Below are 15,862 nucleotides of genomic sequence, written 5' to 3'. Positions count from 1 at the left end.
TTTTTCAGGGTAAGGTTTCAGTTAGATACATTATTAGGCGATATTATCATAGATTCATCATACTTAGTTGTATAGTAGAAATATTTTTACTCGGATAGTCATCATCAGGATATATACATGTTTTATGAAAATTATTGGATCCAAAATCAAGAAGTGCTAATTGATTTCCTAAAGTTTCTGTCAAAATGATTATCATAGATCAGAGGCTTTTTAGATTCTGTCATTATCTACTTACACTTATTTTTAGACTGAATTTGATATACTACACTTAATCAGACTATGATTTGTCGACAAAAGAAACTATGATTGATCCTTTGAAAAAACTGAAATGATTTGCATCCAAGTGTACTAGTGTTTGATTCCCTATTGAATAAATCATATAAAACCAAGACCCATGACCATGAAAATGATTTTTGAAAATGACGTCGTACTGGTACTTGACAAAACAAAATCAATTTGAGAGAGAGGAGACACTTGCGAGAAAATGAATTCAAAACCTTACATTATGGCGAAAGAAACTCATAGTATGACTTTTGCTATATCTTCAAATTAATTCGTTTTTTGACACTTTATTTTCCCTTACTAGTACGTCAAAGTGCGAAGCAGCATTTAGCATATAATCCGTTTCGAAAAATATCATATATTTTTTTTTTATAGATTTTTTCTTAATTAGTAGTTTAACTTTAATCACTCACAACACCACATAATCATGGGCTTGTAAAATTGTGTAGGTACTAATGATATATTATTCTGTCAATAATTAATAATCTCTATTTAATTTAGAAGTATCAATATTTTGTAAACATTTTAACCAGAAAAAGACAATGATGTAAAATACACTGTAATTCAATATATTAGTTAGAAACATTTTAATAGACTATCAAATAAAATACATTCTATATAATTTAGCTTTTAACATGATATGATGATTATAATAGACTGAGTTGTGTTTGTGTAGTATATTGGGTCTTATCCCACAGTGCGCGCTAAGATAAACCTAGTGGACTTAGCTCAAATTAATGGGCTAATTGTTGGGCCCAAATACAAACCGACCGCAAATCTCTAATGACGGTTTTAGCCCTGAAAAACTTTTGAAAAAACGATGAAGTATATGGAAAAGCCAATGGAGGGAGAAATTTATTGTCCACCATTATTTTCATTTTCATCGAAAATATTCCCGCCTTGCTGCTCTCTCTTTCTGCTCACGAGTTTTTTTTTTTTTTTTCCTTGATTCGTCGGTCTCTTCTCGAAGATCTTCGTCTGCTAGCTCCGTCTTCTATCGTCTAGTAAGATTTTTATCCCGCGTCTCTAACTAATTTAGGTCAGTGATTTTATAAAACCTTGTCAATCAATCTCTCTGAGGTTTTTTTGAATTTTGCGATTTATGTGCTTATCTTCACTTTAATCTCCACCAATTCGTTCATCTGTTGCTTGATTTGAGATGAAACCGTAAGATTTTCTGATCTAGATTGTGATTATTGTTCTCAATTTGAATTTATTCATGTCTGATTGATTTTTCATGCTAAGGATTTTGGTTCGGTTGGATCATCGAGTTTTCGAAGGATTTCTAGGGTTCCGATCTCCATGACTCGGAGGTCTTCTTTTTTTTTTCCTTGAATCTTCATAAAATCGTTTGAGGAACTTTGTAATTTGACTATAGCTGTCTTTGTTTATCTCAAATTCGAATCTAATTAGTCTCTAAGTTTCGTTCGGTATTGGATATAAGTCGAGATTTGAAACGCGTTGTGAGTTTCTGGGTTTAGATCTGGATTTTGAATGTTTTCTTCTTAAATTTTTTTACGACTGTAAAATCGTGTTTGCTTAACAAAACTGAATTTGTTTGTATGATTAATTGAGCTTGTTTCTAAGTTCGTTCGATCCGATACGCACTTGGATTTCTAGGGTTTCAATCTATATGATATAGGTAGTTTTTTTTGCTATGAAATCTCTGTGAACGGAACGATTTGACTCTTTTGAGTTTTGATACCGAATTCTTCTTTTTCAGAATGGCTCGAAAGAGGACTAAAACTGCAACTGAGCCCTCAAAGGAGATCAAAGAGAAAGGAAGATTCACCAGAGCCAACAAGTGTATGAAAACAACTACTAAAAAATCCCATGATTCTGGTAAAAGCTTATTGAACCTTTTCAATTATATTCACTTGATCCTCTTCCACTGCATCTCAGTCTGAATTGTTATCGACGATTTGGTGGCGTTGTAATTGGGGTATTCATCTATCAGGAAAGAATACTAGTGGAAAAGAGGAGAAGTCCCCTTCTAAATGTTCAGCTGAGTCTCCATCTTCTCTGGATCAAAAGCTGCTACATACCCCAGACCGAGCTCAAAAAGTACCTGTCCTTGATCTCCATTCGTGCAAAGAGGTTCCAAGTTCTGGAAAAATGAAGTTGCAGCTCTTTCCTTTGGATCTTCGTACCCGTGAAGGTTTGGAAAAGGTAAAGCTTTAAGATCTGACCATAAGACTTGCAATAAGTATTTATTCTAGTTAAGAGTTTCATCTTTGTTATTTTTTTGTTACTTCATAGGACGGCTTTCACCCATACTTGGAACTCACTCTTAGCTCACGGAAGAAGATTTCTTCAGTACTTCAACACATTCACAGTAAGTGGGGCAGCTCAGAGATTGCCCTGGGAGATCCCACGTTGTACCCATATGATAAACCACTACTTGCTTCTGGTCATAAATGGATAGCAAACAGCAACATCACTACCGGTGCTGTCTATGAAGCTATTGGAGCTCCACCACTTTTTCGCTTAAGGTTTGCATCTATTTCCGTTCAAAGAAACTTTCTGAGCGTAGCCGCGTAATATGAATATAATTCGTGTTGTTTCGTTAGGTATGGGTGGTCTTCTGACATTGAGCATAAAACCCACGAACCGCCATGTCCTTCAACTCCGGGTATTGCTTGTTTTCAAAACGAAGAACTACATAACAATGGTAATAAGGTAGAGGGTGCCAGTTTTACTGGAAAGCAGATGCTTGGTTTAGACAACCCAATTACAATGCTGTCCTCTTCAAATCAAGTGACTGCCATGCCTCCCTCGGAAAACATACCTACCGATGAACAAGTTGAGTCAAAGGTATGCTTGGTAAAATTTTTGTTTTTCTCTTGCTTTAAACTCAAATCTTATACAACAGTTTGCCAGGAATCATGAGTCATGACTACTTTTGTTTAACCAGGATAACAAGATACACGATGAGTCTGGCCCGACATTGTTATTCTGGGATGATGGATTGACAAGTTTAAGTATTGGTGGCTTGCTATCAGAAGTATCATTGAAGGGAAACTTTGGGAATCACAGTAAAAGTTCAAACGCAACTCTCTGGGAAGACAATCTTACAAACATAAGCATTGGGGGTCTGTTTTCCGAGGCTTCTTTACAAGATAGATGCAATATTAAACACCAACAAGAACCAGCTCATTATAATAACAATGGTCAGTCAAGTGGAAGTATCGGAGGCTTTCTTTCTGAAGCATCACCAGTAGGAGAAGGAAAGATAAGTGACTGTAGCAAAACATGGGAAACAAAGAGAGCTATCCAACAAGCACCATTACCTCTAATATCTGATTCATTAAATGCTTTCCTCGACAACCAAACAGATCGCCCTCGAATACCATGCTCTGATATTCCTCCTGAGCCGTCACACTTGTCTATATTCGATGCAGAAGATACATGTCATGCATTTTCATTCCGAAAGCGTACAACAACCTCACCGAAGGTTCACGAGCAGGTTAATAACGTTTCTTATGTTATGCGGTGTTTTCATGTTTTTTTATTTTTTTCTTCTGCAAGCATTTCTAGTATCACTACTGTCAGAAGTTTTTAGAACTTGCAACTCATGATAATGAGATTTGAATATTTGGTAGGTAAATGGAAAAGCTGAGAAGGAGCAACAGAAAGATGACTCAAAACCTGCAAAACCATTATTTGGTTCCACGGTGTTTAATCAGGACAGCAGCCTCGGATTTTCAGGAATCAAGTGGGTACGTGAGTTTTATTTCTTTCCAATTTTCTGGTCTCTTTGCTTCACATTTCTCTAAGCACATATGTTTGCTGCATACGTACCTAATGGAAACCCCACGTTCTAACGACATGAGCTGGGCCAATAAGTTGAGATTAGTTTACCATTTAGATTTGGAATATTTGACATGAGATTTCTTAAACGCAGGCGGAGTCACGGGGACCATTTGATTTCGGTTTATCTTCATCGCGAAAGTTTACTAATGGAGACAGTGTAAGCTTCGGTGCTGTGGTAAAAGATTTGCAGGAAATGGAGCCTTTAGAAGAGAAAACAAAAATTCAAAAGTCTCCATTAGAAGAGAAATGGAGCTGAAACACATGAACAATATTCCACAGGTACAACAAATCAATGCATTCCAAATATAAAAACAAGTCTCAAAATATCTGGAACCGTTTATTCTAGAACTCCTTTCTGATACAACAAATTGTCACAAAAACTCTTTCTGCGTGTTTTGATTGACAGGGAAAGGTAAATTACTAAACATGTTTCCATAGGACCAGAAGATCCTTTAAAAAATAGACGAATTGGTCTCTATCCAACAGAAGAGCAAGTATAGTGATGTAGATGTCTCTCTACTGAACAAATCATCAGTGTGTAAATATAATATACTCTTTGATCTGTCTGTTTCACCTTACTATCTTTTTCCATCTTTCTTCTACTCTCTCAAGAAAGCAACAGATTGTCAATAATATTGCACACGTTTGAAAGCTTCAAACTAACTATTTTGTTACCAGGCTCACCTGTCTTGATTTTCCATCAGTTTGGTAGTGCTAGATAAGTTTCTACTTCCTCACGTGTACGTTCAAAAAACAGAATCACAGCAAAAATCAATGATTCAATCCAATGAAATAACCAAGCTCTGATTTAATTACTCTCTTCATTAAACCCTCTCATAGAAGAGCAAGCTAGCTTCAGCACCAAGAACATCACTCTCTGAAACTCTGCTAACTTCTGAATCAGATATACTAAACCATCTCAATTCCTCACATTCTTCTTCTTCTTCTTCTTCTTCTTCTTGTGATGCAACTCTCACACTTCTATAAACTGTATAGTGCCCGCTTCCCGTTATACCAAAATGTTCCACCACCGTTACAAGCCTGTACAGGTTGTCGCTGTTTCTTGATGCTTCTGCCTTTTGGTACTTTGACGACATCTGAATCCCTTCTACTTTGTTTAATCCTATTGGAGATGGTGCGAACAAGGAGAGGTCCAAGACCAGTGGGAAGGCGATATGTCCCTGTACAGATAAAATTGATATTAGAACGAACAGTAACTAGGACTCGAGACATGAAATGTAGACAAGGTAAAGAGTAGCAAGGACTCTACCGTTAGTTTGTAGGATTCTCCATACATGTTAAATGAAGCGCGTTGCACTTGAATGCATAGAAGCTGTAACAATTTAGCTAGAGAGAGTCAAATGGGAGTCAGAAAGAAAAGTGATTATACTGGATTCAACTTTCTCGGGTTTCAAACACTTACTACCTAGTCTAGCTTCATTGAGTAAGTAAATACCTTTGGGAAACGGGAGATGATTAACTGCTTCAGTATATGAGAATAGCTATTTGACCAAGGCATTCTTTCAAGAAAATGAGAAGTTTTACAGTCGCATTGGTCATCTCCGCCACAGTTCCTGAGCTTTTCTATATCTGTCTGATTGAAACCAATTCAAATACACACGGGTCAGATAAGAGATGTAAAGCAAGTGCAAAGGAAAGGTACAACAACGAGTAAAGCTGAGTAAACTTAACTACCTCAGGTGCTCCTATCACAGATAGATATTTCAGTGCAGCACCATGCCAGCATCTATGGCAGAAGAAGTTTTCAACTTTCTCAGTGTCGAGAAACTTCTTCAAGCAATTCTCTAAAGTGCATCCAAACATCTAAAGAGCATCCCAAAAGTACAAATCACTTGAGAAATGTTATAAATCTGTAGAAGTTTCAATATCACAATAGTAAATCAATATAGCAATAAGAGAATGAACCTTCCATAACATACAATGTTGGAACCACCACTATGGAGTAAAGGAGAAAGAGGCAGAGTATGAAAAAACTGAAACTCCAACGAAATCTGCAAAGAAAAAAAACATGAAAATCAAATGACTATTGAACAAATAGCAAGAGCCACTTTACTGGCGAGATGTAATCCTAAATACCTGAGAGGAACAAGTTCGGCACATCAAGGTACTACCAAGAATACCATCAAATGGTCCACGCAAATGTTTATGCCATCTCTTGAGCTCCATCAAACCATGGAGGCCTTCACTAGGAGCAAGCATTCTCAAGTTGCGAGAAAAAAGTATATCTGATAAATTACTACTTTGGAGAGGACGATAACAAAAAACAATCTCTTGTTGCAAAGAAGATATAAGATGAAGAAGGGCTTCTGCTGCATCCTATGTTTCAAACAAAGATCATTAGCTCATATACGACCAACTTGAGTTATATCTCTATCCTTTGGTCTAATAGGATAAACAAAAACTAAACCTGTTGGCTAGTCAAATTGAAATTTCTGGCATAATCTGTCAAGGCCAGCATAACTTCACGAGGGTTAGATACAGATCGTCTTCTTCCAACTGTACAGAGCTCTGAGGTGGTAACAAAAGGCTTACTCATGTAACTATCATAACCATGTCTCAACTCAAAAAAAACACAGTGGCATAGAGGAAAACTTACCTTGTAACAAGGCAGACAAAGCAAAGGTAAGAGGAAAGTGTTGGTCCATCTCTCCAGTTACAGTATCTCTCGCATCCTCTATCACCCATTCAAGAAAACTCCGGAAATCTTTGCAGCTCGCCAGAGCCTGAAAAGGTCAAATTTTTACAAATCCTAATTGTGCAAATTCAATCGATCAAACCATAGCCATCAGTAATTTTTTGTTACCTGTAAGATGACGTTGAGGAAACAGTTATTGCCGAGATTTTGCAGACCAGGTACGAGGAAAGCATCGTCTTTTTCTGAAGCGGAGAAGAGTTTGAGGTTGCGGAATCGACCGTCTTTAAGGGCGAATATGAAACCAGCAACACCGAGTATAGTAGTAGTAGCCAAAGACAAATGCGAAACCCAATTGTTTGAAACCTTAAATTTATCTGTCAGGATACATACGATCGCTCTTGTATCGGAAGAACCCCTAAGGGACACCATACTCAATTAAACAGAGTTGAACTCCCTCGCTTTGGTCTCTCTCTATATATATATCAGTGGGACTAATCCGACTATATGAACTTCCGACTTGTTTCTGATTCGCCTGAATCTATCCCGATCGATAAGACAAGGTCGGCGGACAGAATACCAATACAATTAGGTCCGGTTTAGTTCGCACGAATGATTTCATATTATATAGTTTACTAATTTCTTTTTACAATTACTAAAATTATGTATTCAAATTGACATTTTAAGTGATTTGTGTAAAAATTACAAATCCTATGTTTAGGTGGGATTTGAAAGAATTTTCCTATAAATCATATCAACTTCCCTAAAATATACAAAAATTCCAAATTTCTTAAATATCATCAAATCCTCCAAAATCATTGTTTCAATACATTCCCTTAGTTTTTAAGTCAAGGCATTAGTTTTTTATGGCATTAATAAACTCTTTAGAGTCTATTAGACTTTTAATTGGGTGAAAACATGATTAATACGCCTTAGAGACGTCATGTAACCATTGAATGTTACAATATGAATTCAGAATCCAATAAACGAAACTCTTTTTCATTATAAACGTACAAAGAACATGGAAACAAGTAACAATAGATCTACTCATCTTTCAACATTGACTATTAAGTAAAATGACAAGAAACAACGAAAGAACTCTTCATCCAATATCCAGCAAAAGGGATGGGATGAAGCTATCACCATTGGCCAAGAAATCACCTGCAAAATAGACAGAGAAAAGGAGACGAGATAATATACAAGAATAGCAAATCAAATCAGACAAATTAATCAATGGAATGAATAAAGATCTCAGACATCCAAGGAAGGATAAAGCTGCATTAGCTCTCAAGCCTGGCGAAAGGCGAAAGCTTTAGGCGGCCACTGCGAATGTTTTGAGAAACAAGCCTTAACATTTATCATCATTGATCTTTCTCTTCAAGACAAAAAAAAAAACAAAAACTTTGAAAACAATAGATAGGTTTCAGACATCCAAGGAAGGATAAAGCTGCATTAGCTCTCAAGCCTGGCGAAAGGCGAAAGCTTTAGGCGGCCACTGCGAATGTTTTGAGAAACAAGCCTTCATATTATCCTCATTAACCATAAACAACAAAACAAAACCCAAACTCAGTAATTAAAACAAGTGGTCTCAGACATCCAAGGAAGGATAAAACATCATAAGCTCTCAAGCCTGGCGAAAGGCGAAAGCTTTAGGCGGCCACTGCGAATGTTTTGAGAAACAAGCCTTAAAGTTTATCCTCATCGACCAAAACAAAAACAATTGGAGCTAAAACAGAGCTGTGTTTCCCATCTTATAATGATCAGCAAGAAACCAAATTAAGACTGCTGACAAAGTGACAGATGGATTAAGATATTAAGGGACTTTGTTCAATCCTATTAAGCACTAAGAGAAATCAAATTCTGCTAATGAGACATTATAAAAAAACTCAGTCCCTAATCTAAAACCATCATAATAGAAAAACGAAGACAATGGATTAAAGAAGTTTCAGACATCCAAGGAAGGATAAAACATCATAAACTCTCAAGCCTGGCGAAAGGCGAAAGTTTTAGGCGGCCACTGCGAATGTTTTGAGAAACAAGCCTTTGGATTTATCATCATCAACCAAACCAAATCAATCTAAGAAAACAGACACCAAAACCTCTAAACGAAACCTAATCAGACAACTACATCTTAAGATCTAATACGGCGATTACAAAACCTAAACGATTACAAAACCTATCAGAGAACTAAATCGAAGAGATTATACTCGGGGACTGCCCAATTCAAGGTTTTGGGTTTATTCTGAGAGGTATGAGAGGATGAGTTCTTTTATATACTGAGAGAGAAGAGGCGTCCGATGATTAGGGTTTTGGTCTTCCTTACACGATCAACGGTTGAGATCTATCGATTTTATTTCCTTTTCCTTGTTTTCTATTTTTAATATTGCTCGAAGCGCCGTAATAGAACAATCTAGATGGATTCTTGGGCTTTTATTGTTTTAAATTTTGGTCCTAGCAAATTTGGCGCATTTGTTTTTGGGTATCCCAAATGGGCTTAAAACAAATTCTTAATTAAACTAAACCTCTCTATTGGAAAAGAAACAGATTTGTTTATACACACCACCATAACAAGACAATCTTAAAGCCTACTACATTAATACGTTAACACTTTAAATTGTTTCGTTAGCTCCTTCAATTGTTTGTGTTGTTTTAACTTCCACAAGAGATACACTCCTCAGGGTTTGTCAAAGAGCAAACCATCTGTGCCATCTTAGTCTCGTTGTCTTCTTCTGTTGCTTCTTCCTCTTCAGTCACATTAGGCTTCTCCTGCATACACAGAGGCAAATGTCAATTTCGCTGTCTAAGTAACAAGCAAATCACACTGTGACACAAATGTGTTGTTTTACCTTTAACATTGTTGTGTCTACTGTGAATTTGATCGCATCCGCTGCAGCACGCGATCGCAGGTAATACATTCCCGTTTTCAAACCCTTTCATATTTACAACAACAATAATAATGAGACCTAGTTATACAAATCCAAAATATTAGGAAATGAGTTTCATGTATAAATCAGTATACAAGCCATGCAACTGAAACATTCCTACTTGCAACTTGCAAGTTCAATCATTCTGACCATTTTGAGAGCTGCGTAAAGTTGTAAGATAAGTTGTTACCTTTTTCCAAGCGTAAAAGTGCAAGGAAGTAAGTTTTGCAAAGTTGGGTTTCTCCATGTGTATATTCAAACTTTGGCTTTGATCTATAAAGCATCCACGATCTACAGCCATGTCGACCACTGTTCTCTGCTTAATCTCCCAGACAGTCCTGAGTCATTTTGCAAGATAGCACACAGGTTAAAGTTTATGAACACGCGATTAGTGAGGGCTTAAAAGAACAAGGAAGTTCTATACCTGTAAATTGCTTTCAAGTCATCAGGTATCTCCGGGACATTCATGATGGAACCGTTCTCATGTATTATCTTGTTTTTCAGTGTAGGAGACCATAATCCCATATCCGTCAAGTCATGAAGAAGATGCTTGTTCACTACTACGAATTCACCACTGAAAACACAAGACCACTGATTAAGCCTATGGAAGAATACAAGAAACATAACTTTGTGGAGCTAGTTTTCATTTACTTGAAGAACATACCTCAAGACTCTACGACTATAAATGTTTGAGGTATAAGGTTCAAAACATTCATTGTTCCCAAGAATCTGGCTGGTTGAAGCAGTTGGCATTGGTGCCACTAGAAGAGAATTTCTGATTCCATTCTTTGAAATCATATCCCTGAGAGCAGCCCAGTCCCAGCGGTCCGAAGGAATTACACTCCACATATCAGGTTGAAGAATTCCCTGATAGTATATACACCAGCCCAGCAATTAGGAACAAGAATTTATGACAACGTTGTACAAATATCAAAAGACTTGCTGGTTGTGATACATACCTTACTCACAGGACTTCCTTGGTAAGTTTCATATGTACCTTCCTTAGTGGCAATCTCTGAAGATGACTTGAGTGCATGGTAGTATATGGTTTCAAATATGTCTTTGTTTAGCTGTTGAGCCTGGGATTCATTCCAAAGAACGTATTCAGAAAAGATATCAAAACTACTTTGAAAAGTTGATTAACTTATGTTAAGTAAGTTCACCTCAGGGGAATCAAATGGCATTCCGAGAAGGATAAATGCATCTGCAAGACCTTGTACACCTATACCAATAGGCCTATGTCGCATGTTTGAGGTTTTTGCAGTCTCCAGAGGATAATGATTCACATCTATAATCTTGTTGAGATTAACAGTAACAGTGGCAGTCACCTGACGAATAAAATTAAGAAGAAGAAGTCAATCAAATTGCACAGACATTGAAAGTTAACAAAATGAACCAAATAGTTAAGTACTGACCTCTGCTAACTTGTCGAAATCAAAGTAACGACTCTTTGAGCCCAAACTGCCTACAATCTTAGATGGATGCGAGTCCAAGGGGGTGTCCTAATGTGAGATGTAAGAAATGTCAAGAGTTAGGCACTAAATGACCAAACAAAATAAAATCAGAGAACACTTTTGCGATCACCTTCTCCCTTACAAACCGAGGTAAGGCAATAGATGCAAGATTACACACAGCTGTTTCAGTTGGACTTGTGTATTCAATGATTTCGGTGCATAAATTGGAAGACTTTATGGTACCCAGATTTTGTTGATTGCTTTTCCTGTTACATGAATCCTACAGAAGAGATTCAAAAATCAAAAAGTGGGAACCACAGAAAACATGTTTATACACACATTGACGAAAAAACTACCACTGTTTCTTACCTTAAAAAGCATGTATGGTGTCCCTGTTTCTACTTGGGACGTCAAATTTCGTACCAAAGCTGCTGTGCCTGGACAACCTTCTTGGCCTTACCCTAAAGATACAAACAGAGATGCATCACATAACTGGTATTTATATAACAAGAATTTGAAAGGAAGCAGTAAATCCAAAAAGATGAATCATTCACCTCATTCTCATACTGAGTGTACAATTTCTCAAATTCTGCACCCCAACAATCTGCCAAACCTGGAGCCTCATTAGGACAAAACAGTGACCACTGTCCATCAGTCTGGACCCTCTCCATGAAAAGATCTGGTATCCAAAGACCATAAAACAAGTCTCTGGCCCTGTTTTCCTCCTGAAATGGAAAAAGAAGTCTTTTGTAAGCTATCTCCATGAATTAAATTATAGGGCAAATGAGTTATCTTTCTTGGTGCAACTGTACCTTTCCATGATTCTTACGGAGTTCCAGAAATTCAAAAATGTCAGCATGCCAAGGCTCCAGGTATATGGCAAAGGCTCCTTCACCAATTGCAAAAAAATATACAAAACGTAAATCAAACTACAATTACTTCACAAACAATCATGAAAATAAGAGCAAAGAATCCTGAAATGTATACCTTTTCTCTTGCCTCCTCCTTGGTCAACATATCGAGCAGTATCATTGAATACACGCAGCATTGGAACAATACCATTAGATGCTCCATTTGTGCCACGAATGTAACTTCCAGTTGCACGGATGTTGTGAACTGATACACCAATACCCCCAGCTAATTTGCTTATAACAGCACACTCTTTCAACGTGTCATATATTCCCTCGATGCTATCATCCTTCATGCAAATCAGAAAGCAGCTACTTAACTGCATATTCAAACAACAGCACATGAGTAAAAAACCATTGCAGATTCACGTGTGGCTCTGTTTTAAAAAAAATCATTGTAGATACATTACTTGAGCCCTTGGTGTTCCTGAATTGAAGAGAGTAGGAGTTGCATGGGTGAACCATCGCTGAGACATTAAATGGTAAGTAGTGATAGCAGAATCAATATCTTCCTTGTGGATACCAACAGAAACCCTCATCAGCATGTGTTGAGGCCTTTCAACCACTTTGCCTTGCACTTTTAAGAGGTATGATTTCTCAAGCGTTTTAAATCCAAAGTAATCATATTCAAAATCGCGATCATAAATGATTTCACTGTCCAAACGAGTAGCATGCTGAGGAAAACAACACAATTCAACAAGATAAGAATAAAGGTATCCAAAGCACAGTTTCCATCACCAGATATAGGGATTATATAACACAAGCTATTTTACCTTCATAATGATCTCGAATACATCATCAGCAATTAAAGGAGCCTTGAGTCCAGATCTCTCATTGACATGATCGTACATATATCTAACCCTGAAGAATTCCCAAAATCCATCGAAGTCAACAACACATATGAATAACTAATAGTCACTGATACGTCTAGAGATCTATGTATAGATCAAGAGAACACTCACGTTTCAGAAAATGAGTTCTTAGTGTTCTTGTGGAGACTGGAGACAGCGATCCTAGCAGCAAGCTGCAATTATAAACATTGGAACATGTTAAATTACTTCCCAATGTCCAAAGCATCACAACATGAATCAGATCAAGTAACAATCTCAGTCATCACTAAGATGCAATTTCACATGTAAATCCGAAATTGATCTATCAAATCAAGGAAACACCGACAAATCAAATGATATTACTAAAAATAAAAAGAAAGGGGAAAAAGAGGAAGACTGACGGAGGCGTAATCGGGATGATTAGTGGTCATAGAAGCAGCAGTCTCAGCGGCTAACTCATCGAGTTGAGTAGTGGTAACGCCTTTGAAGACACCAGCACAGACTTTCTGAGCGACGAGGACAGGGTCACAGTGATCGATACTAAGACCATAGCTAAGCTTCTTTAGCCGAGCAGTGATTTTGTCGAAGCGAACAGTTTCCTTCTTCCCGTCACGCTTCACAACATACATTTTTTTCTCTATGAGGAATTCTATCGAACACTTGTTAGGCGTCTCTGATGAAATAAATTAAATTTTGATTTTGAGTTTCAAATAGAATTATTATTTTTCTCAATGGCCGAATTTGACTCTCTCTTTTTTTTTTCTCCCGCGCAAAAGTTTCAGGTTTCCCCGCCAGCTTCCGCAAGAAGGATCCATCAAATAAGGCCTTGTCAGTTGTAACCAAATGGGCGAGAATAAGCGTCCGTGATATTCTTATGGGCCCAAATTATCAATTAACGTTTAACACTAACTAGGACGCTCCAGCAAAAACATACACTAATTATGATGTGAATACGTGATAGTGATATTGCTTGATAATTATATTGATGTTTTTATGAACTAACTAAATTTGGTTAATATTTTTATGAACAGTATCATATATTCGGTTTATGATGTTCTGTAGTAGGTAGATGTGACTTGTTATTGTTTTTTTTTTTTTTAGTTAGTATATAAGAAGATAACTAAACAAAGAATAATTCTTTGTTTAGTTATCTTACTACTATTATATACTAACCGTCTGGATAATAACTGGTGTGAGAATCCATCCAAGATTATTGTATACGTGCGAGTTAAACATGATATTAAGTAGGTATAAAAAAATATATATATTATAATAAGCTTGAACACTATATGATGTTATTTAATATCCCATTTCAGTCAGGCAATTGTTGTGAGAATCCATACAAGTTTTGTATACATGCGCGACATAAACACATCATGACATCGCCAGTTCACGGCATTACACTCTAATCGACTAATAAATAGTAAATAAGATCATCAAACTTGAGCTATTTTTGTTTGCGATTTGAAACATGCAGTAAACGCTTTCAATATGTTTTTCAGAAAACATTTGACTCCAAAATTTGTTTTATGCGATTCATTTTGGTTCTTATATGGAATTTCCATATAATGGAAAGGGAAAAGTTGGTATCGGAATACAATATATAGTATCAACATTGAACACAATTCTTGAACTAAGTATTAATGTAATTACAATGCACTTAATTACGTCTACTTCAATTTTAAACTAGTCCATAAATGATTAAATTAACATTTTGTCAAACAAGTTTCTGCTAAAAAATATTATTGCAAAGCTTCACAATTCTTCTTCTAGCACCTTCTCCCGGTTCAACGTTAACAGATACTTACATACAAAACCCCATAGAAAACGATGACATTATAGTAATCAAAACACGCTTTTAACCAACGTCATTAAAACGTAATTAGCCATCATTCCCATCCCTTCGACTAATCAACAAGCTAGCTAGCCTCTCTCGTCATCTCCTTCGTCGCTCTGTAGATGCTCGCGATAGACCGATACTTCTGCTTCTTATTAATCCTGGTCTTCGTCTCCATGATCGTCTTCATAAAACTCTTGTTACCTCGTACGCCGTCGTTTAGCTCATTTCCGACAAAATGATCTCTAACCTTGGAACTAACAACAACTTCATCTTGTCTCTTGGTATTATGACCGCCTTCGGCTTTCCCTTCACAAGCGTCGAAACCGGAAACGCTCCAGCCAGTGCCGCTGCTACAGCTCAACGAATCATCTTCGCTCAACTGCACGAGCTGCTTCGCCGCCTCCATCTCCGTCTCCGAAATCGCAATCTCTGACGACGAATCTCCCGAAAAACCAATCTCCTCCATCTGATTGATCGAATAATTTGATCCTCGATCGATCGAATTTATCTTGTCTCCCTTTTGAGTTTTGACCACTCTCTGATCACGTTTACGTGTATCCTCTGTGTTTTGTTTTTTTTCGTATGGTTTTGTTTTGTCGTCTTTTATATAAAAGAAAAAGAAGAAATAAGGCAAACTATTAAAGAAAAAAAAAGGAGACTACAATGTCGGTTTGCAAGAAGAACGTGTCTTGTGAAAGATTTGCAACTTTCAGAGAAGATAACAATATTATTAAAAAGTGAAAAAAAAAAAACCAAAGCCTGATTATCATCCAGTGGAACAAAGTGTATTATAATGAATTGATCCTCAACCGTCAAAGCAATTGACCGACTTTAAGATTTTTCCTTTTTCTAGATCCAACGGCTCTTGTGTGTCCCTTCTGTGATGAGGTTTCCCATATTATCTGAAGAGAGAGAAAGAGAAAAATAAATGCCTTTGACTTCAATTATACGATTTGGTGGGGTCCACTCCGGTAATTGATAAGGAATAAACACAGCCCCCCCTTCATTCCACGTGTTATCATCTTAATCGTACCATCATCATCCGATGTGGGACATTCGGTGGCTTTGCACCCTTTCAATAGATTTTGGTTTAATTACATTACCGTTACAAGTTTATTTTCTTTTTCACATTAATGATGATGATCAATAGTTCTATTT

General features: G+C 36.9%; 3 protein-coding genes and 1 pseudogene across 7 annotated transcripts; 1 reads left to right on the top strand and 3 right to left on the bottom strand.

Moving 5' to 3' along the window:
* On the top strand, positions 1,164–4,655 carry LOC104729251 (TSL-kinase interacting protein 1-like). 3 transcript variants are annotated; one of them, XM_010448177.1, is made up of 9 exons: positions 1,164–1,286; positions 2,006–2,124; positions 2,240–2,451; positions 2,542–2,774; positions 2,853–3,096; positions 3,197–3,748; positions 3,885–4,001; positions 4,187–4,374; positions 4,502–4,655. In XM_010448177.1, exons 2-8 carry the CDS (start codon positions 2,007–2,009, stop codon positions 4,349–4,351), a joined length of 1,641 nt encoding a protein of 546 aa, XP_010446479.1. In that variant the 5' UTR covers positions 1,164–1,286; position 2,006; the 3' UTR covers positions 4,352–4,374; positions 4,502–4,655. The 3 variants fall into 3 exon arrangements, with proteins under 3 accessions (XP_010446479.1, XP_010446478.1, XP_019088894.1); XM_010448176.1 differs by having other exon boundaries at positions 1,164–1,321; XM_019233349.1 differs by having other exon boundaries at positions 1,164–1,595.
* Positions 4,412–7,322, bottom strand: LOC104729253 (ubiquitin carboxyl-terminal hydrolase 27-like). 3 transcript variants are annotated; one of them, XM_010448178.2, is made up of 9 exons: positions 6,920–7,322; positions 6,713–6,839; positions 6,524–6,624; positions 6,193–6,432; positions 6,036–6,107; positions 5,788–5,919; positions 5,552–5,689; positions 5,366–5,428; positions 4,412–5,276 (listed from the first exon to the last, which is right to left on the bottom strand). In XM_010448178.2, exons 1-9 carry the CDS (start codon positions 7,178–7,180, stop codon positions 4,920–4,922), a joined length of 1,491 nt encoding a protein of 496 aa, XP_010446480.1. In that variant the 5' UTR covers positions 7,181–7,322; the 3' UTR covers positions 4,412–4,919. The 3 variants fall into 3 exon arrangements, with proteins under 3 accessions (XP_010446480.1, XP_010446481.1, XP_019088895.1); XM_010448179.2 differs by having other exon boundaries at positions 5,791–5,919; XM_019233350.1 differs by lacking the exons at positions 4,412–5,276; positions 5,366–5,428; positions 5,552–5,689 and having other exon boundaries at positions 5,812–5,919; positions 6,022–6,107.
* LOC104729250 lies at positions 9,277–13,554 on the bottom strand (annotated as a pseudogene).
* On the bottom strand, positions 14,542–15,601 carry LOC104729249. The gene is made up of 2 exons (XM_010448173.2): positions 15,565–15,601; positions 14,542–15,328 (listed from the first exon to the last, which is right to left on the bottom strand). Exons 1-2 carry the CDS (start codon positions 15,599–15,601, stop codon positions 14,784–14,786), a joined length of 582 nt encoding a protein of 193 aa, XP_010446475.2. The 3' UTR covers positions 14,542–14,783.

Source organism: Camelina sativa, chromosome 12 (genome assembly GCF_000633955.1).
Source record: "Camelina sativa cultivar DH55 chromosome 12, Cs, whole genome shotgun sequence".
In the NCBI taxonomy this organism is placed as follows: Eukaryota; Viridiplantae; Streptophyta; class Magnoliopsida; order Brassicales; family Brassicaceae; genus Camelina; species Camelina sativa.
Note: the sequence above shows the minus strand (reverse complement) of the source record. Positions and strands in the feature narration are given on the sequence as shown.

Excerpts from the sequence above, each read along its gene's own strand:
- LOC104729249 (XM_010448173.2), bottom strand. The coding sequence starts at position 15,601 with ATGGGAAACCTCATCACAGAAGGGACACACAAGAGCC. Across the intron at positions 15,329-15,564 it reads AGAAGGGACACACAAGAGCC|TCTTCTTTTTCTTTTATATA; the intron begins GTTGGATCTAGA and ends GTTTGCCTTATT.
- LOC104729251 (XM_019233349.1), top strand. Across the intron at positions 2,775-2,852 it reads CCACCACTTTTTCGCTTAAG|GTATGGGTGGTCTTCTGACA; the intron begins GTTTGCATCTAT and ends TTGTTTCGTTAG. Across the intron at positions 3,749-3,884 it reads CACCGAAGGTTCACGAGCAG|GTAAATGGAAAAGCTGAGAA; the intron begins GTTAATAACGTT and ends AATATTTGGTAG.
- LOC104729253 (XM_010448178.2), bottom strand. The coding sequence starts at position 7,180 with ATGGTGTCCCTTAGGGGTTCTTCCGATACAAGAGCGATCGTATGTATC. Across the intron at positions 6,108-6,192 it reads GCCGAACTTGTTCCTCTCAG|ATTTCGTTGGAGTTTCAGTT; the intron begins GTATTTAGGATT and ends TTTTCTTTGCAG. Across the intron at positions 5,690-5,787 it reads TGATAGGAGCACCTGAGGTA|ACAGATATAGAAAAGCTCAG; the intron begins GTTAAGTTTACT and ends GGTTTCAATCAG.